This window comes from Apodemus sylvaticus, chromosome 4 (genome assembly GCF_947179515.1).
Source record: "Apodemus sylvaticus chromosome 4, mApoSyl1.1, whole genome shotgun sequence".
Lineage (NCBI taxonomy): Eukaryota > Metazoa > Chordata > Mammalia > Rodentia > Muridae > Apodemus > Apodemus sylvaticus.
The window spans coordinates 127800002-127823832 of record NC_067475.1 but is presented as its reverse complement, the minus strand read 5'-3'; the positions used below and the strand labels follow the sequence as shown (position 1 = coordinate 127823832).

The window sequence follows — 23831 nt, the reverse complement described above, 5'->3', positions numbered from 1 at the left end:
CCTCTCTGAATACTTGATAGTAGTTTAGATAGCACCAAATTATTGCTGCTTCCAAATTGTACTTTTGATTGCTTTTATATAGTTGAATGCTTTTGATTGTTTTTGTTTTTGTGGTACCTAGAGATGAATACAAGGTCTCCCTACTTGCCACATGCTCTATACTAAGCTGAACTCCTAGCCCTGTTGAATGGTACTGAATTCCTTTAACGTGTACTTTATTTTGAGATATTGCCTGCCAGTTTGTGAATTAAATTTATTATTTCCCAACTATGCTATAGCATAGAAGGAAAACAATTATTAGTGAAGCTGTCTTTTAAAAGGCACAATGGACTAGAGAGATGGCTTAGTGGTTAAGAGCACTGACTGCTCTTCCAAAGGTCCTGAGTTCAATTCCTAGCAACCACATGGTGGCTCACAACCATCTGTAATGGAATCTGATCTGATGCCTCTTCTGGTGTGTCTGAAGACAGCAATAGTGTACTCTATAAATAAAGTAAATCTTTAAAAAAAAAAGCACAATGGATAATTCCCTTTTAGGTAAATATAAATGTAGGAGTTTGAAAGACAAAGCATGGAATATTCAGAAGGTATCAGTTACATAGTTATTAGATAAATATGAAACTAAATGGGTCAAAAAGGAAACATAGTAAGCAATGAAAAAGTTTTGGTTCTGAGGATGAAGCCCATGATAGACTTATATCTTAGTCTACTTTGTATACACCTCAGTTTTCTTTCTTTTAGGTTGAAGAACAGTCAGATTGTAAGATCCTAGATGGACACTTTGTTTCTCCCATGGCCCACTATGTGCCTGGCATCATGCCAATTGAATCTGTTATTGCAAGGTAAGGATATGTTTGGCAAGCAAGATGAATGAGTTGTGTCTAGAAGCACAGTGTCCAAAGATCCTTGAATGCATATAAGTACTGCTTATGCTTACAGAGTGTGGATAATGCCTAAATGTTCACACTAGGAGATTAATTACCCTCGTATGCATAGTTAGTGATGTCAAGGTGAGGTGAAAGCACAAGACGTCAGCACCATTTTTATAAAACTTCAGACATGCACAATCACATAGAAATGTTTCCAAAGAATTTTAGTCATATGCCAGCTCTGCTCATTTCTAAGTATAGTTTGCCTTTTTAAATTTCACTTTGAGGGGTAGTGAAATAGCTTACCGGGTAAAGACACCCGATGACAATTCCCAGGACATGGATGGTAGGAGAGAATTCCTACAAGTTGTCCTTTGATTTCCACATGTTGCCCCCCCCACACACAAAATTAATAAAATTTCATTTTTAAATTTCTATGATAGGGCTCTAGGATGGCCAGAGATACACAGACAGGTTTTGAGAACCCTGTCTCAAAAGCCACGAAAAGGAAAACAGAATAAAACAGAACCAACATAACTATATTTGCTTGTGGTAGTATTTTTTTCTTTGCTCTAAGATAATTATTATTTTAAATTTTATTCATTCATTTATTTATTTTATATGTGTGGGTGTTTTACATCCATATATGTCTGCATCATGAATGTGCTGATACCCGGGAGGCCAAAAGAATGTGCTAGATCTGGGACTGGAGTTATAGATAGTTGTGTCTCACCATGTGGGTTCTGGGAATTGAACTTGAGTCATTTAGAAGAGCAGCCAGTATTCTGAACTACTGACATGTTTTCCTAGAATTGGTTGGTTGGTTGGTTGGTTGGTTGGTTGGTTGGTTGGCTAATTTGGGGTTTTGGTATTGGTTTTTGGTTTGATTTTTTTTTCTTTTAATAGAATTAAAATAAAATGCAAGCAATGTTGTATAGAGCAAAATACAAGGACTTTGGCATTAAACGAATCTGGACTGAACCCTGGCTCCACTAATTATTAATCCAGTGACCTTAGGGACAGGTATTTCTCTGAACCATATATTGTAAAATAAAGATGACAACACTTCATCCCATGTGGTTGTTAAAAGGGCTGAGTGATACAAGGAATGAAAATTGTATTCATTGACTATACAAGAGCTGAATAAACATGTAGTTCCCTAGACTATATATCAGTGGTATATATGGTAAAGGAATTGCTATTTCTACATACTGTAATTGTACTCCCTGGATCAGTGTCCTCTTGTAGCTTCTCAGCCTTAGCTAGAAAATTATATAGGTATTAGCTTAAAGAAAGGGGAAGAACTTCGTTAAAAGGACATGGCTAACTTGGCTTGAGGGAGGAAAAAGACATTCAGTCTAAGAAATATCATTTCACCATTGATTAGGAGTTAAGAAAATTCTTTCTTGTTGATAAAAAGAACAGTAATAGGGAAATAACCAAATTTAACTCTGTAATAGCATTTATTTTTTTGTAATTATGTAATAGCATATTATTTTTTTGTTTTAGAAGAGTGTTTTGAGATACAGTCACTAGATAGTCCTGGCTAGCTTCAGAACTGTTAAGTCTCTTGCCTCAGCCTCCTAGGTGCTGGTTTGCAGTGGCATAATCTTAAAGCATCATTTATTTTGATGAGTAGAAATTCCCAACTGATGCACATTGACAACTGGTTTCCTGTTCTTTACCCACCTGGTTGGGGGCAGGGTGGGCATAGTAACTTATAGCATTGCATTAAGGTATAATATAATACAAATAAGAGAAAAAAGTTGCCATAGTAACTTATATCATTGCATTAAGGTATAATATAATACAAATAAGAGAAAAATGTCGTGCGGTGGTGGTGCATGCCTGTAATCCCAGCACTTGGGAGGCAGAGGCAGGTGGATTTGAGTTTGAGGACAGCCTGGTCTACAGAGTGAGCTCCAGGACAGCCAGGGCTACAGAGAGAAACCCTGTCTTGGAAAAGAGAGAGAGAGAGGGAGAGAGAGAGAGAGAGAGAGAGAGAGAGAGAGAGAGAGAGAGAGAAGGAGAGAGAGGGAGGGAGGAAGAAAGAGGGGGGAGAGAGGGAGGGAGGGAGGAAGGAGGGGAGAAGAGAAGAGAGTATTCATAACTGCCACGAAGAGATCATTGCTATTTTACATTTATCATCATCTTTTTTCTTGGTATTCACATATAAGACTGTTTATTTTCATTTTGGCCTAACTAATCAGTGAAAGTAGTCTGGTAGTCTGTCATTGAGTTAATAGCTGATAGGTATTCTGTGGCTCTACCATAGTTTCCTAAATCTCCAAGGCACATACTTAAATGGCATATTTTGTTCACTTAAGCAATCTAACATCCTTCCATATACTTTTTAACCTGTTTATTCTTATGGACTTTTTGGATTTGTTAGGGGTTTTTTGTGTTTGTTTTTAGTTTTCTTTTGCTTTGTTTGAGACATTGTCATTTTTTTATATCTGGTTTTTTGTTTTTTTGTTTGTTTGTTTCTGAGACAGGGTTTCTCTGTATAGCCCTAGCTGTCCTGGAACTCATGCTGTATACCAGGCTGACCTCAAATTCAAGAGGTCCACCTGAGCATCTGATGTCTTCTTCTGGTCTCCAAGGGATCCAAACACACATGCACAGATATACATATAAAATTTTTTTAAAAAGTCTTAAAAACTACAGTTACCATCTTTGTGTCAGGCATAGTGACACAAACTTTTAATCCCAGCACTTGAGAGACAAAGGCAGATAGATGGCTCTGTAAGTTCCAGGCCAGCCTGTCTAACAACAAAACAAACAAAATCTCACTATACAGTTGAGACTGCCTTTGAACTTGTGATCCTGCCTCCCAAGTGCTGCACCATAGGCATGTGCCACAATACCTAGAGTTAACATGTATATAATTAGATATTAAAAATACTGTTGCATATATTACATATAATACATTGTGTGTGTGTGTTTGTGCTATATTATGCATGAGTATTTGGCCTGCATGTGTGTGTACCATGAATATGCAGAAGTTAGAAGAGAGAGGCACATTCACATCCTTTGAAACTAGCATTATGGATGGTTACGAGCCACTATGTAGGTACTAGGAATTGAACCTGAGTCCTCTCCAAGAGCAACAAGTGCTCCTACCTGTTGAGCCAACTCTCTAGCCCTGTTTTATATTATTTTAAAGTAAGTATTAATGAATGGCAGTAAAACAATTAAGAATATCAATAATATATCTTTATTCTGATGGTTTTAATATTAATAAATATGAACCCATATATGGTCTTTAATGTAAACATGTTTTTAAACCATTCTTGCAAGTGCTCCCTACCACTTCTCTATTCGTTGTAACAAGGTGAAGAGTAATAGTGTGAGCATTCTCCCTGCCTGTAGAGACTCAGCGGGAGCTAGTGCTCTCCATGAAGAGCCTTTATCTCATGGGGAGAAACAAAATAAAACAACAACAAAAACAGAAAAGGAAAAGAGATGAAACAGCCCCTCCTGTGAAGCTACAGAGGCAATGTTCCAATTACATGAATTAACCGACCACACATTTAATTGCTACTGCCCTTCTTTCCACCTATCTCCCTTCATGCACTTCTGAAACTTAGAATATGGAAAGTTACTGTGTTTATATTCTATTATATAACTGCAAAAGGCCATATAACTTAGTATTTAAGAGCTCAGAAGTTGGAATTCCAGTTACACCATGTCTAGATTTCAGAAGTTTCCTCATCTGTAAAGTAAGAAAATAATGCTATATACTAAATGAGATGGTGGTAAAAACATTTTTTTTCTTTTCAGAGAATCATTTCTCCTGATATATTCAGTGTGTCCAGCACCTCTTTGGGCACACTATGTCTGATAAATGAATAGACAAACAGGTACACATATATACACTAAAATAATAACTCCTTAAAGAAATAAAATAAAGCATATCCAATTAGCTGGACATGGTAATGGATGCCTGTAATTCCAACACTTGTTTGCATAGTTTGTTTTTGTTTCCATGTTGACATAATGTCTCTTACTATGTAGCCCTTAATCTGGCCTGAAGCTTACTCTGTGGACCAGGCTAGCTTTGAACTTGTCATCCTGTCTCTTTTAAGAGCTAGGGTTACAGGCATGCACTACTGCACTGACTTCAATCCCAAAACTCAGGAATTAGAGGAAGGAGGATGACAAGTTCCAGTCCAACCTAGGCTACACAGTGAGACCAGATTTTTAAACAATCAAATAAATAAATGAACTAAAACATAATTCAAAACATGTTTAAAATTTAAAAAGAGAACAAATAAAAAGCTTTCTATCCTATTCCTTTAGGGCTCTTTTAAAAAAATACTTGTGTGAGGATGTGCATACATGTGAGGGTAAAATGACAACTTGAAGTTGGTGCTCTCCTACAGTGTGGGATGCAGAGCTCAAGGGCTCTAATCTGGCTTGGACGAGAGCACTTCACTTGCTGAGGCCATCTCAGCAAACCTCTAGGACATTATAATTTTTCAGCTTAACTCTGCTTTCTTTTGTGTGTGTGTGTGTGTGTGTGTGTGTGTGTGTGTGTGTGTGTGTTGGGAGTTTATGTATGTGGATTCACATGAAGGTGGTCAACCTCCTATGTTGTTTTGCAGGAATTATCCACCTTTTTTCTTAAAATAGGGTCTCAAGGGACCTAGAGCTTACAAATTAGACAAAATAGCTAAGCATCAAGCTAGTCCTTTCCTAGCATTGGGATCACAAGTAAATACCAAACCTGGTTTTGTTTTTTTGTTTTTTTTTTTTTTTTTGAATGGTTTCACCTATCCCGGGCTGGTCTCAAACTTGCTGTATAGCCGAGGATTACTTTGGACTTTTTTTTTTTTTTGTCTTTTTTTTTTTTTTTTAAACAGAGCTGAGGACCGAACCCAGGGCCTTGCGCTTACTAGGCAAACACTCTACCACTGAGCTAAATCCCCACCCCCCTACTTTGGACTTCTAATCCTCCTGCCTCTAACTCCTGAGTGCTGAGATTACAAGATTGTACTAAAGCCAATTTTATGTTTTGCTGGGGACTAAACCCAGGGCCTTTTGTACATGAGGTAAGTCTCCACCAACTGAACTTCATCCCTAATCCTAACCCTAAACCCTAAACCCTAAACCCTAACCCTAACTCTAACCATCCCAGATTTTTACATGGGTCATAGTGCTCGTTTATATTTCTTGTCTACTTGGCTACTACAATAACACTTGGAAGTCTCATGTGGCTAGCTGAGCCATTGATCAACCCCTTGTTTATCATTTTCCCTTAGAAATGCTTATACATTGGGGAGTTTTCTGGGTTTCATTTTGTTATAGGGATAAAAAAAAATAGGAGAAGTTGTATATCTTAATTATCGTGATTGAGGAGAGATTGGGTGTGTATATGTACACAGATATTGATACATTTCATATATGATGTATATATGAGCTACTCATTTTAAGTATATAATTTAATAATTGTTGTAACTTCCAAGTTATACAACTATCTTAATGGAATTTTTAAAATCATTTTGTTGGCTGGTTGTGGTACATCCCTTTAATCCCAGTACTTGCGAGGCAGAGGCAAGTGTAGCTTATTGAGTTCAAAGCTAGCCTGGTTTATTCAGAGAGTTCCAGGACAGTCAGGGATATGTAGAGAAAACGTGTGTGTGTGTGTACAAATATATGTATATTTATATATGCATATGTTTATTTATATTATGTAAATATATATTTTGTGGGACTTAGGATTGAACCTAGACTCTTGCTCATGGTAAGCAGGTGCTTAGCTTAGCTTATGTACTTTCTTAACTGTATCCCCAGCCTCACTGTTCAGTTTCTATAGATAATAGTCATCATGTTTTGTCTGACAGTAACAACATGCCACGGTAAATAAATCCATTTCCAAAATGTGCTAAAAGTTTGGCATGCCTGCAGTTTATTTGTTGTTTCCTTCCCATCTGTGGCATCATAGGTAATTTCCCTTTTTATTTTTTTTTAATTCTTTACAGTTTCATTCATAAACATAGTATTCTTTGCAACATTCTGTTCCCAGTATTCTCATTCCCTTCCCCATCCCATCAAATCCGTAATCCTTCTAAGTCTTCCTCCTGCTTTCATGTTTTTTTCCTCCTAACAGAATTAGGTTTATAATAGCTTTTGAACACATAGTTACAAATTGAATGTCAAAGTTCTAAGTATTTACTTAAGGATAGTTAAAGTATAGGCGGGTAAGAGTGGATAGAGACACTTTGTTAAGACTGACAGAGTTCAATTCCTAGAACTTGTGTGGTGGAGGAAAAGAACTCCTGCAAGTTGTTCTCTGACCTTTGACCTGCACCAGGGCACACACACACACCCACACCCACACATATATATACAAATAAACGTTAGTAAATGTAAATCTTCTGGCCCTTCCTAAGAGAGAGAGAAAGAGAGAGAGAGAGCTTAATTATGATACTTTTTAACTTGAGAGTTTAGAACTGGGCATGATGAGTCACACCTGTAATCCCAGCACTCAGGATGTTGAGGAAGGAGGACCACAAGTTTGAGGCCAGCCTGACCTACATAGTAAGTTCAGGCCAGCCTGAGTTATATAGTGACAAGACCTTCTCCATGAATTAATTAAACATAAAAAAATTAAATTAAAAACATATATATGGATATATGTGCGTGTAGTTTATAGCTAATTTTCTTTAAAAAAAAAAATCTCATTTTTCAGGTTTCAGTTTATTGTGCCGAAGGAATGGAACAGCAGATACAGACCTGTGTGCATTCATCTGGCTGGAACAGGAGACCATGTAAGATCTGTGACATCATAGGACTTCAAACCTAGAAAGTTCTTAGCACTTCTCCTCAGCACTTATCTATTGTATTCTTAATGTGTCATCTCTTCTTTCTGTAGCATTACTGGAGGCGCAGAACACTCATGGCTCGGCCTATGATTAAGGAGGCCAGAATGGCTTCACTTTTGTTAGAAAACCCTTATTATATCCTTTTGTGATACTCAAAACATTTCTTTTTCTCTGTTATATATTTACTCTTCAAAAGAAGAACATCCTGTGCCCTCAACCACTGAGTCATCTCTCCAGTCCCCATGGTAACTAACTTTTCAAAACTAGTTAAATTCATTTATTCAGAAAATTATTAAAAGGCAAAACAAAAAAGAATCAAAGATTGTTATGCCCTTTTAAAAAGAAATGTAAGACAGAATTCAAGGCGGGCTTTGGATGCATAATAAGTTTGAGGCCAACCTAAGCTATAAGAAATCCTGGCTCAAAAAAAAGAAAGAAAAGAAGGAAGGAAGGAAGGAAGGAAGGAAGGAAGGAAGGAAGGAAGGAAGGAAGGAAAAAGAGTAAAGGCCAGGTGTAGTGGTGTATGCCTTTTATCCGCGGAGGTTCTCTGTGAATTTGAGGCATAGCAATTTCTAAGACAGCCACAACAACTCTATCTTAAAGAGAAAAAAATAGTAAAGTGTGCTATGTATGGTGGTAAATTCCTGTAACCCCAGATACTGAGAAGTTTAAGCAGAAAGGTTGTGAGTTGGAGCCAGCATTAGATGTATAGTGAGACTAACATAATATTTTTAATTGGATATTGTATTTATTTACATTTCAAATGTTATCCCCTTTCCCAGTTTCCCCTCTGTAAACTCCCTATTCCACCCCCCTCCCCTTGCTTCTATGAGGGTGCTCCCCCACCCACTCCTGCCCCACCCTCCAGCATTCCTCTAATCTGGGGCATCAAGCCTTCACAGAACCAAGGGCCTCCCCTCCCATTGATGCCAGGCAAGGCCCCTTCAGCTCCTTCAGTCCTTCCCCTAACTCCTCCAGTGGGGTCCCTGTGCTCAGACCAATGGTTGACTGTGAGCATCCTCATCTGTATTGGTCAGGATCTGGCAGAGCCTCTCAGGAAACAGCTGTAAAAACTCCTGTCAGCAAGCACTTCTTGGCATCAGCAATAGTGTCTGGGTTTGGTGTCTGCATGTGGGATGGATCCCTAGGTGGGGCAGTCTCTGCCCTATTCTTTGTCCCTGTATTTCCTTTAGACAGAAGCAATTCTGGGTTAAAATTTTGGAGATGGGTGGGTAGACCCATCCCTTAACTGGTGGGGGGGCGGGGCATGCCTAACCTCTGGATATGGTTTTGACAGGTTCTCCCTTCCCTTTGTGGGGTGTTTCAGCTAACATAAATATTTTAATCCTATTTATAATAATGATAAATTATACTTATATTTCTTAAGGTTTTTATGTTGGACTTAATAAGTCAAATGTTTGCTATTAAAGAAACTAAATGCATTTATAGTAAAGATGGAGGTTTAGAACATTACTTAACTTTCAAGATGATGCCAGATTATTTGCAGAAAAAAGAAATTGATGCACATTTCTGCTAATAAGAGAGATGTACAGGGCTGGAGAGATGACTCAATGGTTAAAAACACTGACTGCTCTTCCAGAGGTCCTGAGTTCAATTCCCAGCAACCACATGGTTCACAACCATCTGTAATGGGATCTGATGCCCTCTTCTGGTGTGTCTGAAGATAGCTCATATACTCATATATATATATACTCATATATAAAACAAATCTTTTGAAAAAAGAGAGAAATTTACAGTTCAACAATTACCAGTGTTTCTTAAATAATAAACACAGTATTAGGAAAGCTACTATGAAAGAGAAACTTACTACAAGTGACTGAAAATCAGTTCAGCTCAATAGCTTAAAACTTGTCATACGTGCCTGGGGAAGTAGGTCAATCTGTAAAGTACCTGCACACAGAATCTGAGAACCTGGGCTCAGATCTCCAGAACCCCATGAAAGAGCCTAAACCCCAGTAGTTCTAGAGAGGCAGAGACATATGGATGAGTTGCTTTTGGTGCCAGGTATTTACTCAGGACCTTCTACACTTGACCTACCACTGAGACAATATGGTTTAATGTACCGTTTTTATATCCTAAATGCTTTCATACATGATTCTAAACTTTTAAACTTGAAAAAGATACTGAATATTAAATATTCTATATAACTTAAGAAATTATTCCCACTAGTAAGTGAGTAAACAAATATAAGAAGGTAAGGGGCAGGTCTGAGGTCTCACACACACACACACACACACACTCATACAGACTTATCTTAGATACGGGGACAGAAGTAGCCCAGTGGTAGAGTGGCCTAGCATGTGCGAGCTCCCAGATCCAATCCCTTCTACCACACAGGAGAAAGGTAAAGGTAAACTCACCGATCCCTTGACAGTGATTTTTTTTCACTTTCGAAAATTTATTCTAAGATCTTAGTACAAAACAAAGCAAACACACTTAGAAATATGCTTATAAAATAGCGTTACTTATATAAGTCATTAGAAATAAACGTGCACCGTACAAAAACTACGGAGTAGCCTGGCTCCTGACACTGGAGGGCACAGTTGCTTGTGTGCTCATTGCTCCTGTTCTCACTTACACGTGGGAGTAATTGATTTATAACTGATGATAACTAAATTGAAGAGTATACAACCTTACAAGTATACTGAGTACATTAATTTATATATTTCAAATAAGTGAATTATTTGATTTGGGATTATATCTCAGTAAAGCTATGTAAATTTTAAAAAAATAGTTAACTTTTGAAGTAACTACAGAGTAGTTACTTGAGTATTGTATTAAAATTTGACTGTTTTGCTCAAAATGTTCTGAGATGAGTATATTTAATTATTTTAAAACTTTCTCTTTGACCCATCTTCTTAAATGGCTGCAGGAAGCCCAAGGACCAAGTGTAAGTATATATCACCTTCATTGTCTTCATTTTTGCAGTCTTTAGGACAAATGTTTGGTCATCTTCTGTTAACCATCTCCTTAGTTGACTTTTAAAACTTAGTAAGAAAATAGATTTAATTCTTTTTGTTTGTTTTTCTAAGACAGGGTTTCTCTGTGTAGTGCCCCCTCATTACCACCACACCCTACCCCTGTTGTCCAGGCTGTAGACTAGGCTGGCCTCTTACTGACAGATCTGTCTGCCTCTGCTTCCCAAGTGCTGGAATTAAAGGCCTGTATGACCACTGACTTTAATTTTTACTGATCATCAGGGCAACAGAAAAGACTTGGGAACTGAACTGCAACCCCCGAGACAGAATGTTACAGAGCTTTCAAGCTCAACACCCACAGACATCTGTGCCAGGTTACAGGCACAATTTTCCATCAGTCAGAATCATTTGTTCTTTCATGAACAGTCATCATGTTTTGGGGAACAAAGGAAGATTAAGGAGGAAGTTAGTTAGCCACCTATCTGGAAAGCTCCCCTACAGCCTGGGAAGGAACTGGAACTTAATTTTACCTTATGATCCAAATAGAATCTGAAAACAAAATGGCAGTACTTATGATAAGTCTCATTTGTTTGATCCCAGTAGTATTCAAATAAGGATGAAGCTTTGCCCTTTCCATGAAGGATAGACCAGTATAGTCAATCTACCAACAGGTTTCTGGCTGGTCACCCAGGAAAATGGTGCCATATTAGAGCACATAACTACCATCCATTCCTTAAACAGTAGCTGATCCAGTCATGATATTCCACACGGCATTGCATCTGACCAAGGAACCCACTTCATAGTGTGACAGTGGGCCCATGATTATAGAACCCACTTGTCTTACTGTGTTCCCTGCCAGCCCCAAGTAACTGGCTTGATAGAACTGTGGAATGGCCTTTTGAAGACCATTACAGGAGGGTCGGCAGGGTTTCCAGAAGGATCAGTGCCCAGTGTTGCTTGTTTACTGTGAGGACTAGGTTAGGACAAATTCTGTGAAACTATGTGCAAGTTAAAGTCAAGCTAATAGTTAGAGCCAAACTGAAATCAAATATAGGTGCTATTTATTCTTTATCCATAAATTGGTTAAAAACCAGAGTTTGCCAGGGTATGGTGGCACACTCCTTTAATCCCATCACTCAGGAAACAGGGGCAGGCAGATCTCTATGGCCAGCTTGGTCTACAGAGCTAGTTCCAGGACAGCAAAAGCTATATAAAGAAACCTTGTCTCTGGGGGGGAAAAAGAGTTCAGACTAACAAGAAGCAATCAGAGTTAGTAAAAAACAGACTGAGGATGGGATGGTAACCTGTCATTTACTAATTATATAACCTGGCCTCTTTAGTTCTGTTTACCTCCTTCATAGAACTGGGATTAAAAAAAAAAAAAAAAAAAAAAACCTGTCATCCTGTGTGGTGTACTGGCATACACCTTTAATCCCAGAATGCAGGAGACTGAGGCAGGTGGAGCTCGGAGTTCAGGGGCAGCCAAGGTTACACAGAGAAACCTTGTGTCAAAAAACAAAGAAACAAAAACCATTGTTTCTTATATGTTATGTACTCAAGAAATGTGCTGGTGGGGGTGGAGCTGGAGTCAGTGTAGACAAGGCCCAGCATTTGATCCACAGTCTGAAAACCAGGAGTGATAATGGTCCAGTCTGTTTGCTTTTTTCCTCAGAGTGCTCAACAGGAGTCCAAGTTGCTTGCAGTTTAGATCTTTCAGTCAGCTCCCGCTCTTGCTGGCTTTGGCTGTGGTCAGGGAGTGGGAGCTGAATGAGCTGCTTCACTCAGCCGTCCACACTGGCCTCCTTGGGCCTCCCACCGGGTGGGGTTACAGCCATGGGCCATCTTGTCCCCCTTCTCTCCTTTTAAAAGTCATCTTAAGTCTGTTTTCATCCAAAGTAAGTAAACAAAGGTTACAAAAGAGAGGTGGCTCAGCAATAAAGAGCACCGACTACTCTTCCAGAGAACCCAGGTTCTAATCTCGGCACCTATGTGGCAGCTCACAACTGTAACTCCAAGGTCTGACATCCTCACACAGGTATACATGCAAACAAAACACCAATGCACGTCAAAGAAAGATAAATTTGGGCTGGAGAGATGGCTCAGCGGTTAAGCGCACTCTTCCAGGGGTTCTGAGTTCAATTCTCAGCAACTACATGGTGGCTCACAACCATCAGTAAATGAATTCTGATGCCCTCTTCTGATATGCAGCTGTATGTGTAGATAGAGCACTTATAAATAAAATAATAGATCTTTAAAAACATAAATTTTTAAAACTGTAAATGCATGAAATAAATCATTTTCTGTTTTGTTTTGTGAGGCTAGAAGATCCAGCTTAAAAAATGTGTCTGACCTATTTGTGATGGGAGGCGCTCTTATTCTTGAGTCCGCAGCTCTCCTGCACTGGCTGGAGAGGGAAGGTTATGGACCCCTTGGGATGACTGGAATATCCATGGGAGGACATGTGAGTCTCTGCAGCTCTTATTTCATTACCATTATGTTTATAATAGGAGCAAACTTACTGTAATTTTAATTTTACTTGAAGCATGAATTTAATGTCTGTGAAAGTAGGAAGTCCAGACAGTTCTAATAAGGAAGCAATGTTATTTTGCGTAATTTATATAGACAAGCATATATTATATAACTTCAGGTATAGCTCAGATTTTGGATTTCATGTTTTATTAAAAGTTGATTACAGCTGTGCATACCTTTAATCCAAGCCTTTGGAGGCAGAGGCAGACAGATATTTGAATTCAAGTCCAGTCTGGCCTCCAGAGTGCGTTCCAGGAAATGTAGAAACTCTGCATGCCTTAATCCCATCCCTTAGAAGCAGAGGCAGGCAGATTTCTGTGAGTTCAGGCTATCGTGAGCTACAGGGCAAGTTGTAGGATAGCTGGCCATACGAAGAGGAACCTCCTCAGGAAAAAAGAAAAGGTGATTTCAAAAATCTAGCTTTTTAAGGGCAAGTATATCCATTATTTTGCTATTGGTCAAAAGAGAAATGAAAGCCGGGCAGTGGTGATGCACACCTTTAATCCCAGCACTTGGGAGGCAGAGGCAGGTGGATTTCTGAGTTCATGTCTAGCCTGGTCTACAGAGTGAGTTCCAGGACAGCCAGGGCCACACAGAGAAACCCTGTCTCGAAAAACCAAAAAAAAAAAAAAAAAAAAAAAAAAGAAGAAGAAGAAGACGGAGGAGGAGGAAGAAGAGGAGGAGGAAGAGAAATGAACTGGAAGATACCTTTTATCTTTTTAGTATGTATTTTCAGAATGTATTTTGTATTGAGATTTTCTGTTGTCTTCAGACTTGGTTTCAAAATAACAGGTCCACTATGTCACACTGTATACTAACTCAGTCAGTCTTTCAGTCAACACCTCTTAAACACGTACCAGTTGCCAGCACTTTTCCACATATAGCAAAAAGGGGAAAAAAGATTAGAGTGACGGAGACAGTGGTCTAACTGTCTAACATATTTTGCAGCGTTTCATTATGCATAGAATGTATTTGATAGTGTTCGCTTCATTTATTACCTTTCTCCATCCCCAGTACCTCGAATGTATGCTTTGACTATCAGACTACACTAAACAGACTCTTAATTGGTTTCTCTGTGCCAAGACTTTCTCCCTTTCTTTTTCTTATTGAAAAAAAAATGGATTTTTTAATACAGTATATTCTGATTATATTTTTCCCTCTTCCATTTCCTCCCAGATCTCTACCCACACAATCCATATCATTTATCTTTCTTTGAAAAACAAGCAAAAACCCAGGTGATAGGTAGTTAGTAGTAGTGGCACACACCTTTGGTACCAGCAGTCCAGGAGGCAGAGGCAGGTGGATCTCTAATTTCATAGCTAGCCTGGGCTACAGTGATTTCCAGGACAGGACAGCCAAGGCTACACAGAGAAATCCCTGTCTCAAAAACCAAACAAAAGCATACAAGTTAAAACAAGAAATATACACTGCCCCCTCCAAAAAACCCCCACAAAATTGGAAAATAAGAACCAATTGTCTTATGGTCAATGAAACCAAACAAAAACAAACAAAACTGCACACACAAAGCTAGGTGAGATGAAAAGTCTACAAAGACGCCATTGAACTTGTTTAGTGTTGGCTATCTGTTCCTCGGCATGAGACCTGACTGCATTGTTAATACCTCAGTGAGATTCAGTTGCAGAAGACATCCTTGTTTCCTTTTCAAATGAGTACCAATTACAGACAGCCATTGGTTAGGGTTGTCAACCTCTCCCTCTCAGAGGCAGCCAATCTGGTTTGAACCTGTTCTTGCTTTCTGTCTCTGTGAGATCAGGTTATCAGTTCTATTGTGTCTAGAACACAGTTTCCCTAGAGTCATCCATCACCTCTGCTCTGCTCTTCATCAATCCACCCTCTTTTCTTCTTCCTCTGCACAGGCTCCTGAGTGCTGAGGAGACGGTAGATGAAAGCATCCCCTGTAAGGCTGAGTGCTCCAAAGCTGCCTCCCTACGCCTCTCTCTCTCTCTCTTCCTCCCCAGGGTTGCTCTGTAGCCCTGTCTATACTGGAACTCAATCTGTAGCTCAGGCTGGCCTTGAACTCAGAGATCCATGCCCCTCCAACTCCCACTGTCCAGTTGTGGGTCTCTGTCCTCAACTCTTTGAAGAAGCCTCTGAGGGCTAAGCAAGGCACTGAGCTGAGTCCTAGCCTGATTTAAGGTTTTCCTCTCTGTTTTCACATGAATGCTCTAAGTCTGTCTTTGCTTTCTCCTGTGTAGCATCTCTCACTCATTTCACAGGGCTCTAGCTATGTCAGGCACTAGTGTGTCTCTAGTGCATCACCTATGTGAGAAGACAGCTTTACGGCTCCCCAAGGATGCCCACTGAGTCTCAGCCTCACCTGTAAATTGTGCTTGGCTTTCTGTACATTCCCACAGTACTACACCCTAGTCACTTGTGCACTGTGTTCTCCATGGAGCCCTTAGTGAAGTTAGTACCTGGAGTCTGCGCTGATCAATTATGTAACATTTATTTGTCATTAGTAGTGTGTGTGTGTGTGTGTGTATATGTGTGTGTGTGTGTGATTTATGTACTTAAAATGTATGTGAAGTTTGCTATAGATGATCATTTGAATTATAAAAACTTAAATGCAAGATGTTACTCAAAGCCAGGTGGGACAAGTGCATGCTGGTAATCCCAGAACTTGAGAGACTGAGGAAGAAATAGCACACATGTGAAGCAGCAGCAGCCCGTGAACACAGCATGACTACCGCAAACAATTCTAAATAAAGCCTTTATAGCTTCTTGTTTTCTAAAAGGAAATGTAGATGTTGTTAAATCTATAATTTAGAGGCATTCTATAAGTGTTACAGCCCTTGTGTTCATGTCTTACTCACTCCCCACTATACAAAGTTGTTTTAGTATTTCGTATTTTTCACATTAAAGAATAGAAACTCTGTAAACTTGCAGTTTTCTAATTAACAGATGGCCTCCTTAGCAGTGTCCAACTGGCCCAAGCCTATGCCGTTGATTCCATGCCTGTCTTGGTCCACAGCTTCTGGGGTCTTCACTACGGTAATTGGTTTGCAGTTGATACGTGGTAACATGTACTTAAATATAGTTATATTAGGGGTCCCCAAAGTCACCCCTAGATATAGTAACCTCAAGAAGGAGTAACAGAACATACTCTCTCTCTCTCTCTCTCTCTACATATATATATATTATATGTATAAAATTTTACACACACATGTGCAGCTTTAGCAAAAAGATATGGGATATAACAGAAAAATCAATAAACAGAAAAGGCACAGGAGGCAAACCTGATGCAGGCTTCCAAGGATCCTTGCTCAGCTGAATCTCATGGTTTATGCTTAATAAACCATGCAGTCACTTGTAACAGACAGTGAACTGCTGCTCATCACTGAGCCTGGCAGAGCTAAGTCTGCAGTCTGAGTTGGATGCCCTGTGTCCAGTATCCTTGCAATCAGAAGGCGCTGCAGCAGTAAGCAGGACACAGACGGGTACAACCTGTGACTCTCATGGCCCATTCTCCTATTTAGAGAGTTCCATGTTAGTGTAAAAGCTGCTTACGGATCAGATTCCCAGACTCTACTCAAGGCTCATGTAAATAGGCCTTTTGAAAGATGAACAATGTCAAGCCCGACTGCACTAACTCTTATACAGTAATAATAATAATAATAATGTACTGAGAAAGCTATGTCATTATTTTTTTCTTTATTTCAGGGTGTATTGAGTAAATCAATTAATTGGCGGGAGCTGGAAAAGCAGTATTATACACAGACAGTTTATGAAGAAGAAATTATTCATATGCTTGAATACTGTGGGGTAAGTTTTGGCTTGGCTTGGTTTGGTTGGGTTGGGTTTTTGGTTTTTTGAGATATACCTGCCTCTCCCTCCCATATGATGAGATTAAAGGTGTGGGCTATGATGCCCAGCTGGAGAACTTTAATGTTCATGTAACACTGAAGTAAAAGTTGATTGCATATTTAGTTATATAAAGAAAATAACTTTTTTTTCTGTATAGCAGCTTCCATTGGTACTTAATTTACTGAGCTTGCTCATTTTGGCAGGTATTTGGCTGTGTGTGCTGGGTTTATGGTAAAAATGGTGCCTCTAACATAGTGTTAGCTGGGCTGAGTTTTGGGAGTTTGTTAAACTCAACTGATAGTAAAATTGGAATACTTTTATCTCATTATTGGTGACATTGACCATATGCTTATAAGCCTAAGACCATGTGTTTTATATTTTTGTAACATGCACAAACAAGTATGTGTGTGTGTGTGTGTGTCCTTTGCCCAACTTGGATAATTTATTTTTGTGAGCCAGTTGTGGCAGCATACACCTTTAATCCCAGCACTAGGGAGGCAGAGGAAGGCAGATCACTGAGGATTGAGGCCAGACCAATCTACACAATGAATTCCAGTACAGCCAGGTTTGTCTCAAAAAACCAAAAAGCAACAATAATTTTTATTACTATGCAAATAATTGGATTTCATCGTGTGCATGTGCGTACAGTATTTGTCTCCCTGAGTCTGGCTAATTCTGCATAATCATCTCCAGTTTCTTCCATTTTCCTATAAATGTCATAACTAACTACTTACAGATAAATATTCAATAATATACTATATGCCATGTTTTCTTTATGTATCCCACTCATTTTTTCTATTATACTTTTAAAATTTATTTAATTCTAGCTTTCAATAAAAATGATTTGAGCCAGGCATCATGGTAGAATACATCTTTAATTCCAGCACTTGAGAGGCAGAAACAGGCAGATCTATTTGAAGCTAACCTGCTCTACATAGTAAGTAAGGGTGTGTCTCCAAAATAAATAAAATTTTAAAATTGATTGGTCATTTGTCTTAAGTTACAAGGCTATCTTACAAGATGTCATTTAGTCTTTCGATTTTCCTTATGTATATGTTTTCATTTAAATTATGTTGTATTTATAAGTCAATAAATTTTGAATCTACTTTTGCAGCTTTTCATGGGCAATATTTTTTATTTTGTATTTTTTTTAATTGTTGGTCTATCACAAAGAAAGAATTTCAAGTAGGTATTTCTTGTGCTTAAATGTACATTGTAGTATAGATATGCCCATAAAACTTTCAGAAAGTCTGGAATTAAAACAGATTATAGCTACATTTTGAAATTTTGGGCAGTAAAACCTGAAGCAGTTAACTTTGACTCTTTGTTTTTGCATCATTGAGATAGCATTTCTCTGTGTAGCCCTGGCTGTCCTGGAACTCTGTAGACCAGGTTGACCTCAGACTCAGATCTGCCTGCCTCCGCCTCTCGAGTGCTGGGATTAAAGGCTTGCGCCACCACTGCCTGGCTGGGGAACCTTTTATAATAATCAGAATACACATTTTTTTCTTTGTACATGGTTTATTCATATGACTGTGTTTATCCGTGTGGCTTAAAAGGGATGGGACTTTAGAGCTAGCAGTGGTGGCCTGTGCCTGTAATCTCAGCCCCTGGGCAGCTTAAGCAGGAGGACCAAGAATGGGAGAGAGCCTCTGTAGCAGGACCTATGCCAGAACAAAGGAGAACAAGAAACTTCTATTACCTGTGAGTATGGTGGCAGTGATGGTGGTGGTGGTGGTATTCTGTGACAAGTTCTCACTAGGTAGCCCAGGCTAGCCTGGAACATCCTGTTCTCCTGCCTCTGCCTAAGTGCTGTAATTATAGGTGTGTGTCACCGCCCCTAGCTGTTCTTGAATTTCTAAGACCAGGCCATTTTATGTATGCTGTGCTATATTTTACTTACTGATGCTTTTTACCTTTTCTGTTTTTAAAATGTTTCATAAAGTTCTAATATATATTAAATGGTTTCTCTTATCATCTATTCAGACAGATTCTTTCAAAATGGGACACGAGTTCATGAAACACTTCCCTAGCAATGCAGACAAGCTGAGTAACCTGAATCTGGCTTCCAGAACTTTACATTTAGATATGACAGACCAAGTTGTATCCCCAAAGCATGCCGAGTGCCACAATTCTGGTAAAGCATCTATCAGTGCTGCTTCAAAAGGACAGCTGCTGCAAGATTCAGCTAAGATGGAATGCTTGAATCAAACACTCCCGACTAACAAAAGTTGGTTTGCAAGTTACAACCCTCAGGCATTTCACCTGCTCGGCAGAGAACGAAGAAGAAGCAATCGTCAAAAGGAATCTTTAATATTCATGAAAGGAGTAATGGATGAGTGCACTCACGTAGCAAACTTCTCAGGTACTAACTGTCTAGGAAACTGCGAACATCTGTGGACTGTAAATATTCATTACATATATTTCATGTGTGGATGAGTGTTTTGTCTGCACACATGTCTATATATCAAAAACATTCCTGGTGCCATGGAGGCCAGAAGAGGGTGTCATATCCCCTGAAACTGGAGTTATATGTGATTGTAGCCACTATGTAGGAGCTGGGGATTAAATGTAGGCCCTCCTGAATAGTAGCCAGCTCTCAAGCATTTGAGCCCTCTCCCTAGCAATCTTGTATTTATGTTTGTTCTTGTTTCTGTGTGTATCTTTAGGATATTCACTTTAGAGCTAGGGATATAGCTTGCACAATGTCTGGGTTCAATCCCGGGCAGCACATAAACTGGGTATGGTGGTACATGCCTGTAATCCTGTCATTAGCACACAGGAGGTAGAGGCTCCTGGGCTACAAAGAGAATTTGAGGCCAGTCTAGACTGTATGAAAAGTTTTTTAAAAATCATTTTACTAGATGAATATTGTGGTACCGTGGTATATTGTTTTTTCTTTGTGTGTCTGCGTGCGTGCGTGTGTGTGTGTGTGTGTGTGTGTGTGTGTGTGTGTGTGTATGTGCATACACATGTGGAAACCAGAAGACAACACAAGTGTCTTCTGGTGGAGCTTAATAATTCCACTAGACTGCCTTGGCCAGTGTCTAAGCTTCCCCAGAGCTGAGGATAGAATGAAGCCCTATGCTCATCTTTTTCACGTGGGTTCTGGGGATCCCAGTTCATGTGTCCATGCTAGTGTTGCAGGCACTTTACTAAGTAAGCCATCACCCCAGGCTGAGGCAGGGCCTAAGTGGTTTATACTGGTCTTGAACTTGTAGCCTCCCATGAAGCTAGGATTACAGACTCAGGTATGGTGCATTTTCTTTGGGAATATGATTTTAGGTATTTATTAAAAAAAATCAAACAACTTTTTAACGTATCAAAATCCTACACTTAGTTCCAGTTGACCCAAGCCTCATTATAGTGGTACAAGCCAAAGAGGATGCCTATATTCCACGAACAGGAGTTCGAAGCTTACAAGAAATTTGGCCTGGTTGTGAAATCCGGTATCTTGAAGGGGGTCATATCAGTGCTTATCTCTTTAAACAAGGACTCTTCAGGTAAGATGATTTGTCTAATCAGGTATTTATTTGTTGCTTGATTGGGGGAATTTTTTTTTTTTTTTTTTTTTTTTTTTTTTGCCTTAGGAAATATATGGAGGCTAGCAAGGAATTAAGTGGACTAGAACATAAAACAAAAATACATAATTCTTTATATCTTACAGTGAAGTCTTTTTTCCTCTATTGTCCTCCTATTCTGTCCTCTAAAGAATGAAGGATGTGGGATATCAGAAGCACATTTTATCAGATAGTTTTAACCAAAGATAATTTTAAAAATGTAATAGTTATCTGCCCTTCCCCATATTTGTTAATGACTAATTCTTTACATTTCATTTTAGACAAGCCATCTACGATGCCTTTGAACGTTTCCTTCATAAATATGCTAACTAATTGGATCAATGTATTGTATAACATCCTATTTCCTACTAAAAGAGTTCACCCTATGATGATGTGAAAAACAAGCAGACAACACTACATACCTGATTGTTGCCAAATTAGTCTGTGTTGCCAGTGTTACGGGTCAGTTACCAACTGTAGATAAATTCAGTAATGTAAAAGCAATACTTGAATCAATCCTGAAGTATTTGTAACTCTTTAAAAAAAATCTCATATACCTTATACAACATCTGTTGTTACTATTTATGAATACATTTTAATTGTGAATAATTTATTGATTCAAAATAAATAGAAACTTGGTTTTTAATAGAATTGTTGAAACTAAGATTGTAACATCACATATACTGTATACTGTTCTATGGCAGTTTTGCTATTAACTTGATTTTAAAAACTTGTGTCTATCCTTTTTGTCTGTGTTTATAATCTGGTTTTCAAATTTAGGTAATTTATTGCCATAGAAATACCTAAGATATTAAATCAGTGTTAACTTTGAATTAAGACAACATCCTGAGTGCTGAACTGCACCCTATGCAGTACTCCCAGCACTTGAGAAGTGCAGACAGGAGGGTCAGGGAGCCAGTCATTCTCTCTTTCATAGCAAATTTGAGGCCAGCCTGAGCTACGTTGAGGCCCTGTCTCAAAAAATATGCCTGGCATAGTAGTTCATGCCTTTAACCCTATCAGGTTAAGCAGATCTCGTGAAGTGCCAGGGCTGGGATCTTCCTTGCCCAGCCTGTCTAGACTCTGAGGCCAGTTCCCAGCACTGCCAAACGAAAAGAAAAGCTGGAGATGTTTGGGAAATGGGGGTTATATATGTTTTCTTTACTTAAGAGAGTTTTATGTTGAAAAATGGGAATAATAAAAGAACATTGTACTAGATAGTGGGTTCTGTCAGACATTTCTTATACCCCTGTTCTTCAGTTCCTTACAGACTTAACAGCTTTGACCTTTTAATATCAGAATTTAAAAGCTACATATGAAATTAAACCACTGTACAGAAAAACATGAGGTTTTGCACACTGCTAACTTTTTAAATGAAAATTATATGGATAGATATTTGGTGCTAATGTTAAACTGCTCTGAGCTAAACATGTTTAAAAGGTAAATGTGTTTACTTTGAAATCTGTATTGTCCTTAAATTTAAATTAGGTCATGCTGGTCTAGTAAGGATATGTTGATTGTAGCATGCCTTCTGCAGCTTTTTAAAAAGATGCTGTGGCACTCTAATGTCTGTAACTAAAATTTCTAACAACTATGTAAACATCTTTACTGTGAAGCCATTGATAGCAGAATAGTAGTTTCTTGGACATTACTCTTTTTATGGTTTATTTATTTTATGTATATGAGTATACTGTCACTGCACCGTATACTCACTCCACACTATACTCCACTGTACACCAGAAGAGTGCACTGGATCCCATTACAGATGGTTGTGAGCCACCATGTGGGTGCTGGGAATTGAACTCAGGACCTCTGGAAGAAGCCAGTGCTCTTGACTATCTCTCCAGCCCTTGAACACTGCTTCCAAGTAACATCACAGTAAAGCTGTTAGAGCTACAGCAGTTTTGTGTTTTCAGACTTAACTACAAATACAAAAAACCTGGCCATGGTGGTGGTGGTGGTGGTGCATGCATTTAATCCCAGCAGAGGCCGGCACTCTCTGAGTTGGAGGCTAGCCTTGTCTACAGAGTAGGTTCCAGGATAGCCAGGGCTATACAGAGAAACCCTGACTTGAAAACAAAACAAACAAATAAAAAAACAAAAGAACTGGATGTAGACACACACACACACACCCTCCTTTAATCCAAGACACACACTCCTTTAATCCGAGCACTGGGAGGCAGAGTTCAGGACCAGCCTGGTCTACAAAGGACAACTAGGGCTACACTGAGAGGCAGAGTATCAGTCAACTACACAGTTCAGGCCAGCATAATCTACAAAGTATATTCCAGATCAACCAGGGCTACGTATCACACATAATTTTATTTTCATCTTTTAAGTGGCTGTTTCAAGACAGCATTAATAAATGCCTATCTAACATATCAAATCAAACCTGGTCACCAGGTTCTCCCACCATCCCTCAGCTCCTAACTGATTTCCACACCCTGCCTCCTATATTGAACTCTCCAGCCCCCCTACCATGAATTTTGCTACCCCCAACACACACATACACACACACACACACAAAGTTGTATATATTCTTTGAGAAATTAATGTATTCTCAAAGAAGTCCTGTCTGCCATTTTTCTGCCTTTTTGTGGATTAGGTGTATGAAATACAGATTAATTCAGAGCAGAGTTACAAGGAGCTATCCATGGGCCAGTTTGACCCAATTTTATTTGATATACATAAGGGTGGGCATTCTTACATACAGCTACCACTCTATATTTCCAACTCAGCCCTAAAGACCCTGGAGATGTAGTTCTGTACTTAGACTTCATGATTTACCACTGTTGTAAGTATATCATTTTATCAATGTATTTTTAATGTGGTGCTTTCTCTATTATAATATTAACAACATAACAATTTTTAAAATATTTGCCAAATTTTATATTTCCTAATAAAAATCTATTTTAGAAATTATTTGCTTTGTGTTTTTTCTTTGTAAAGAGGTATCATTCCAACTATCAGAAACATGTTTCATTTCATTCATTTGTCCAAATTTGACCCAATTTTGTTTGCCCCTAGATACTGTGCCCATATGGTAAGGCAGAAATAAGTAAGGGAGGCTCTAACATAATATCAGTATCTTTTCAGAGACAGCTTTGTACCATGTGATCCCAGAAGAACAAGCATTCTGATACATGATTCTCAGTGTTTAACTCGGATGTGATTACATTAGAGATAGTAAACTTACTGCAGACAAAACCTCAAGGTGTCAGTTAACCAGGGATTCCCTTTGGCTGGGAGGCATGGGATCCTGGACAAAGGCTGCTTAGGAAT

At 38.9% G+C, this 23831-nt stretch overlaps 1 protein-coding gene across 3 annotated transcripts in view; it reads left to right on the top strand.

The window, feature by feature from the left end:
• Positions 1-23471, top strand: part of Abhd18 (abhydrolase domain containing 18) — a 38296-nt gene extending 14825 nt beyond the window's left edge. For 2 of the 3 annotated variants that reach the window (XM_052180585.1, XM_052180586.1), the window contains 10 exons: positions 742-842; positions 7564-7642; positions 7747-7833; positions 10582-10607; positions 12958-13096; positions 16087-16176; positions 16846-16947; positions 18976-19354; positions 20330-20492; positions 20831-23471. In XM_052180585.1, the coding sequence (XP_052036545.1) occupies positions 742-842; positions 7564-7642; positions 7747-7833; positions 10582-10607; positions 12958-13096; positions 16087-16176; positions 16846-16947; positions 18976-19354; positions 20330-20492; positions 20831-20882 (1218 nt within the window). In that variant the 3' untranslated portion in view covers positions 20883-23471. The other variant, XM_052180587.1, reaches the window with a different exon arrangement.
• Positions 23472-23831: the final 360 nt, after the last annotated feature.